Genomic DNA, 5,756 nt, shown 5'->3' on the forward strand with positions numbered 1-5,756 from the left:
TGTTTCGGCCAGCAGAGGAATCCGCTTGCTCTATCTAGTGTTTGCTTTAGGCGCTCACAGTAGTAGTTGTCGCGCTAGGCTAGCCTGCAAACTGACAAATTCAGTTGAGACCGGGGCCGAGCGTCAGATATAGAATCCAAGAGAAAGAGAGGAGGCTGGAGACGGAGACCGATTGAGAACCGTACTTGTCAAGTTCTGGACTGACGGTGGGACGGGAACTTCAAAGGCGCCGCACATGAGCTCTACTACGATTCAGAGGAGTGCGGAAAGTGGCGTAGGTGTAACTTCGTTAGCTAATCGTTAACTATCCTCAGTTCATGAAAATACTAGCTAAGTACCCTCATAATAACGTGTAAAGTGTTCAATGAATACAATACACAAGAAACCCGTGTCTTATATTGCAGTTGCTAGCTAGCTAACAAGCTAAAGCTAGCTAACTAATGAAGGATTTCGAGGTGTCAACCGAAAGCGAACATTTGGTTATTATTTTTATTTTTATGAACAACCGATACAAAGTACAAAAAGGTTTATAGTACGCATTGGTTTTTGTTTTTACACTTACTGATAATTGCAAAATAATATTTCAATTCTATCTTAAACAATGTGAAGAGGGGTTGGTTCTCTGCCCACTTCATTTTATGGATAAAATAATCTACGAAACAAAACAAAAATTAACAATGAAAGTTAAATCAGGGTCCATATCATTTGGTTCAAAATAAAACATTTATATAAGAGTCTCTCAAATTAATATTAATTGTCGTTTCTTTTCAAATAAAATCTTCTAACTCACTCAAATCTTCTGACATAAGAACAGTCTCAAAATAAATGGTAAAGTTTCTGGCTCACAACCACAAGATACACATTTGTTGTCATAACTATTTTGAATCTGTGTATAATAAAGGTCTTTACAGGGTAGATTCTATGAATGCGTTTGTATGATACTTATTTCACCTTATTAGATACACAATATTTGCCAGACAACAGTCACACTTTGTTCCAGTTCAATTGTCCTAGGGCTGCATTCCAGTATATTTTAGGAGAGGGAATAGTAACATCTTGACATAGTTTTCTTAGATAATTGTTATTACATTTATAGTTTTAAAATGTCAATTCCTTCTAGCTGTATTGAGGCTACAAAAAAAGCATGGAACAGGGGGAGCTGAGAAATTATCTTGGATCATCACCAGACACAGGTGAGTTACTGTCAAAATGCATAGGTAGCTTAATAATTATGTACACGAAAAACGTGCTACACTCGCAATAACATCTGCTAACCATGTATGTGACCAATATAATTTGATTTGACTCTGCTAATCAAACTCAAGTCAACAAATAATTATCCGACATTTCTCAGACAATGTGGCGCATGTAGAGTGTAGTGCTTTGGCGCCCTCATGTGGCGACCAAAGGTACAGCACAGGGTATGCTGATTGGGAGTTCACGTCGTCATGCCAGGATATCAACAGGAAGCATCATCAGAGGTTCCGAACCATTGAGCGGCAACTCCAGTACCTGCTGGATAAGGCGGATGAGTATCAGGCACACCTTTTATACAGGTAACGTTAGTCAGTTAGGAAAGTTGTTAATGTAGTCTAAGCTAATGATCGATAGAGGTTAGGTGAGTCAGTGAAGAGTGCAGCTAAACTATACAATTACATCTAGTAGTGTTTCAAGTTATTGTTTATTATTTCTCAAAGGGGTTAAAGTAATACATAATGAAGCCCTGTCCTGTGACATAACCGTGTGTGTGTGTGGTCTGCAGGCATGACAACCTGCAGAAGGAACACTTTGCTCACGTGGTGCCTACTTTCCTGCGGACCTGTCAGCCCTACTTCACTTACCTGGAGTCGACCGCTCGCAGCTCCCTGCCCCGGAGCACGCATCTACCCATGTACATCCGCTCACGAGTAAGAGCCTCAACTCGACCCTACTCCTCTGAATCTGGGTAGGACAAAACTGTCACTCTTTATTGAGTGACCGTGTCTGCTCTATCCTCAATTCAGGCACCTTGGTTGGAAAGTGAGGTAGCGGCGGTGATCCCTAGCCCTTTGCACTCTTTATTTATATTAAATGTATTCTACACTTCAAACCAATTGAAATGTCTGTGAATCAACTCTGGCCAAGAATATAGGCGTATGAGAGGTTTGAGAACTAATAAAGAAAGATCAAGAGATGCTGTAAACTGAGAGTGGTGTGTAATTTGTCTGTCTGTATTTATGTTTTTGTCCATCTGTCCAGTTTTTAGACTTCTCCCAGCAGCTGTGTGAGAGGCTGGAGCAGCTGGTCTTGACCTATGCCTCCTTTGACTTTCTCTCACTGGAAGAGACTGATCCGGCAAGGTACTGTACTTACCAGAAGAGGCTGGTTGGAGGAACTATTGGAGGACGGGCTCATTATAATGTCTGGAATGGAGTAGATGTGTTTGATACCGTTTCATTTATATCATTCCAGCCATTACAATTCCAGCCATTTACAATGAGCCCGTCCTCCTATAGGTCCTCCAACCAGCCTCTTCTGGTCATCGCTCATCCCACCTGCCTCTGGTACTTACACCATAACATCTGAAGGCTGTGAGCCACCACAAACAGATGCACATACAAACGCATATTGCCGCTGTCAGGTAAGAACCTAATCTCCAAAACAGACACTTTTCAGGAAAGTGAGAACTCTCATATTAGACTATTTTTAATAAACATACAATTTTGACATTTCAGAAGCTGTTTTGAGTACATTTTCTTGGTCCTAGAGTCATGAAACATTCCGATTACGTTGAGAAGAGTTGGGGCTTTCAACACAATTTGAGTGGCAAGGTTTTCATCAGACAGCGACGATATGTACCAACACCTACTAGAATACCTGTATTTAGATCCGCAAATGGAACATTGTGGAGTATGACGCAAATATATAGACAGATTCTTGGACTTGTCAACCCTTATTCTCATTCGTCTGACATTCATTCCACAATCCTTCATCCAGTCATTTATGTATCTATCATTCTTCCCCTCTCTCCATTCCAGTGTTTCCCATTTCTACATTGGCAAGTGTCAGATAGACAGTGTGGGGCTGTCCATATACAGGTACTGTCGTCTAGCCCCTTACCTGGCTGGGGTCCACACTGGCCTGTACAAACGCATGCGCTGGAATGTGGAGAGACCCAGAGAGAGCCTACAGCAGGATATGGATGGCGAGATGGAGGGACATCCAGAGGAGGACAAGCCAGTGGCAGGGAACGAGAGAGCCACCAACACAGAGTAGTGAGTGAGAGAGAGGGGGGGGGGGCAGTAGAGAAAGGGTTAAAGTAAGGCACAACATGCCAATAAACGATAATTGTAATATTAGTGGCAAGAAAAATGTGGGACTCTTTTGATCTGAGATGTTCGATGACAATGTGCATTTTGAAATTCAGGCCTAAGAACAGTCGGATAAGATGGCATCTCTCACTGCCTGTGTGACTGTGTGTTTCTCATGCAGCTACTTCCTGTGCTACGAGGACGTCCCTGAGAAGCCTGCTGAGGGGGGCGATCGAGAGGGAAAGGGGGAGACGGTTGCTATAGGCAATATGGTCAAGATGTGGTCAATCGGTCAGTGGATCCAAACGTTTCCTGACCCCGTGAGAGGCGACATCTACGACTGGTACAAAGTCACACTCAGATCGCTTCACAACACTCTTTCATCTTTGACTTGTTTAAAGAATACTTAAGAGTCAGGACCATGTTAATATAGCTCACACGGTGTGTGCCTGCGTGTGTGTTTGTGCATGTTTGTGTTCGTTCCAGGGTGCTATGCTGGGTCCCGCAGGCTAGGTACCACAGGCTGTTGTGTCTGGGAGGAGAGGAACCCTCTGCTTGCAATGCTACTGACTGCCTGCTGGGGGTGTTGTTTTCTCAACAGACCCCAGTGGAAGACCCCAGTCGTGAAACAGAGACGAGCCACTGTTCTAGTACTGCCTTTGGCCATAACATGTTCTCAATGATTTAAAGGATTTAACATGACTTATTGCTAGCTTTACATTGTGTTATGTTTGGCTAATATTTTCAAATCTAAGTAACTATTGGGAAGGACTCTAAGGACTGGACACTGACAAAGCTCTGTTTTCTACTAGCCAGTCATCCATGACAAATATTTTCCTTATAGTTCCTTACATATTGTGTAAAAACTAATATAATTTATAAAGACAGCGGGTTTTATTACCAGTTCCCTACCAGCTAGTGATAGATTTGAACTGTATCTAATGTTGTCTATTCATATTCAAGGTTTTATTGAGCGTGTGTTACTGTATTCTGTGCTTGTTGGAAATCATTTTGTATGATCTGAATAAAACTATTGACCTGCCATTCATTTGCACGGGAGTGTTATTTTGTGAAAGAAAACAATTTATTGAAAATAAATGATTGTGTTTCATCACAATTTAAAAAAACATGGGGTCTCAGTACTGTACTTACATTGTAAATTAATTGTTTGTAAACAATGGAGTAATACAACATTAGTTTGCCATATGGTTAAGATTTTCTTTATTGATAATATTTCACGTTCGCAGTGTTCTGTTCTATCACGCAAAATAGCCTACTGTGACAACTAGGTAGTTCAGAATGAAGACCTTTCTGTTCCTGAATCATTTCTAGTCCTGTCCTTGCCCCATTTATTTTTTGATCACTTGAACCATTTAGTTGTGACATCACAATGTCTTATGTTTGCCAAAGATTCTAAAGTTCTAAATTTGAGCATTCTATACTTCTATATACACATGTATTCTGAATTCAGACTGCTATAATACAGCACTCGTGTTGGTTGCATTGCTCGATTGTTTAGTTCTTATTTTGGATTTAGTTCTAGTACAGTTTTGAAGTTTTTAGTTGAGTTTTCTGTAAATAAATATTTTCTAGTTTACTGGTCTCCTGGGGATAACTTGGAGCAAATATGGATGACTCGACATCCATCCAAGGGTCTACTTGGGTCCATTGTTACCTTGATGAGCTGGTAAGTTTGCCATTAATTATACAATAGCTCTCATGTGTTTAAGCATCTACTTTGATGTTCTGCTTTAGTATTTAATAGGTTTTGTATCCACCACATCCATGATAAATCTGATATCCTGAACAAAATGACATTGTCATGGCCATAAAATAAAATGTCCTGTGTGATTCCACTGCTAATATTAAACTCCTACTGTGTGTACAGATGCTGAAGGTGAAGGATCGCCAGAGACTTGAGGAAGAGATCGAGCAGGAAGTTCATAGAGAGCTGAGCGTGACACCAAGCCAATGTCACCAGTCTCCAGGAGAGGTATACTCATACTTTTCCATTCCCTAAACTATAGTACACCATTGCTATATACTACACCATTGCTATCACCCACATAGACTGTTTATTTACCTGTTATTGCACCTTTAGTTCACAAAGGAACAGTATGAACTAATGTCTTCTTCCTCTCTTCCATCTCAAGGTAACCATGGAGGGGCAGCAGCTCCTGACTGACAAGGCCAAGCCATTGGTTCCTTCCCATGAGCCTCTTGGTTCTGTAGCTCTGATGAGTGGTGACACAGCAGATATTCTCTCAGAGAAACAGGCCCACCCTGAGATCAGGTCAGATGAGAAGCTCCAGGTGGAGTTCCTCAGCCAGACCCAGGTGGAGATTCCACAAGAGGTCAGGGAGGTCATGGACAGCCTGCTGGACAAGGTGGCAGATGGAGAAGCCCAGGAGAAGAATGCTGAGGTCCTCGTGGCAAACCTGAACCCCTATCCTCCCTCATCCTCAG

At 41.7% G+C, this 5,756-nt stretch overlaps 1 protein-coding gene across 2 annotated transcripts in view; it reads left to right on the forward strand.

Annotated features, from left to right (window-relative positions):
- Window positions 1-4,334, forward strand: part of LOC139423828 (UPF0575 protein C19orf67 homolog) — a 4,339-nt gene extending 5 nt beyond the window's left edge. The window contains exons 1-8 of one of the 2 annotated variants that reach the window (XM_071175464.1): window positions 1-274; window positions 1,121-1,193; window positions 1,355-1,556; window positions 1,763-1,907; window positions 2,239-2,339; window positions 3,018-3,254; window positions 3,472-3,633; window positions 3,777-4,334. The exon at window positions 1-274 is cut by the window's left edge and continues 5 nt beyond it. In XM_071175464.1, the coding sequence (XP_071031565.1) occupies window positions 1,145-1,193; window positions 1,355-1,556; window positions 1,763-1,907; window positions 2,239-2,339; window positions 3,018-3,254; window positions 3,472-3,633; window positions 3,777-3,978 (1,098 nt within the window). In that variant the 5' untranslated portion in view covers window positions 1-274; window positions 1,121-1,144 and the 3' untranslated portion in view covers window positions 3,979-4,334. Of the gene's footprint in view, window positions 275-1,054; window positions 1,194-1,354; window positions 1,557-1,762; window positions 1,908-2,238; window positions 2,340-3,017; window positions 3,255-3,471; window positions 3,634-3,776 lie in introns of those variants that run through there. The other variant, XM_071175465.1, reaches the window with a different exon arrangement.
- The last annotated feature ends 1,422 nt before the right edge of the window (window positions 4,335-5,756 follow it).

This window comes from Oncorhynchus clarkii, chromosome 13 (genome assembly GCF_045791955.1).
Source record: "Oncorhynchus clarkii lewisi isolate Uvic-CL-2024 chromosome 13, UVic_Ocla_1.0, whole genome shotgun sequence".
Lineage (NCBI taxonomy): Eukaryota > Metazoa > Chordata > Actinopteri > Salmoniformes > Salmonidae > Oncorhynchus > Oncorhynchus clarkii.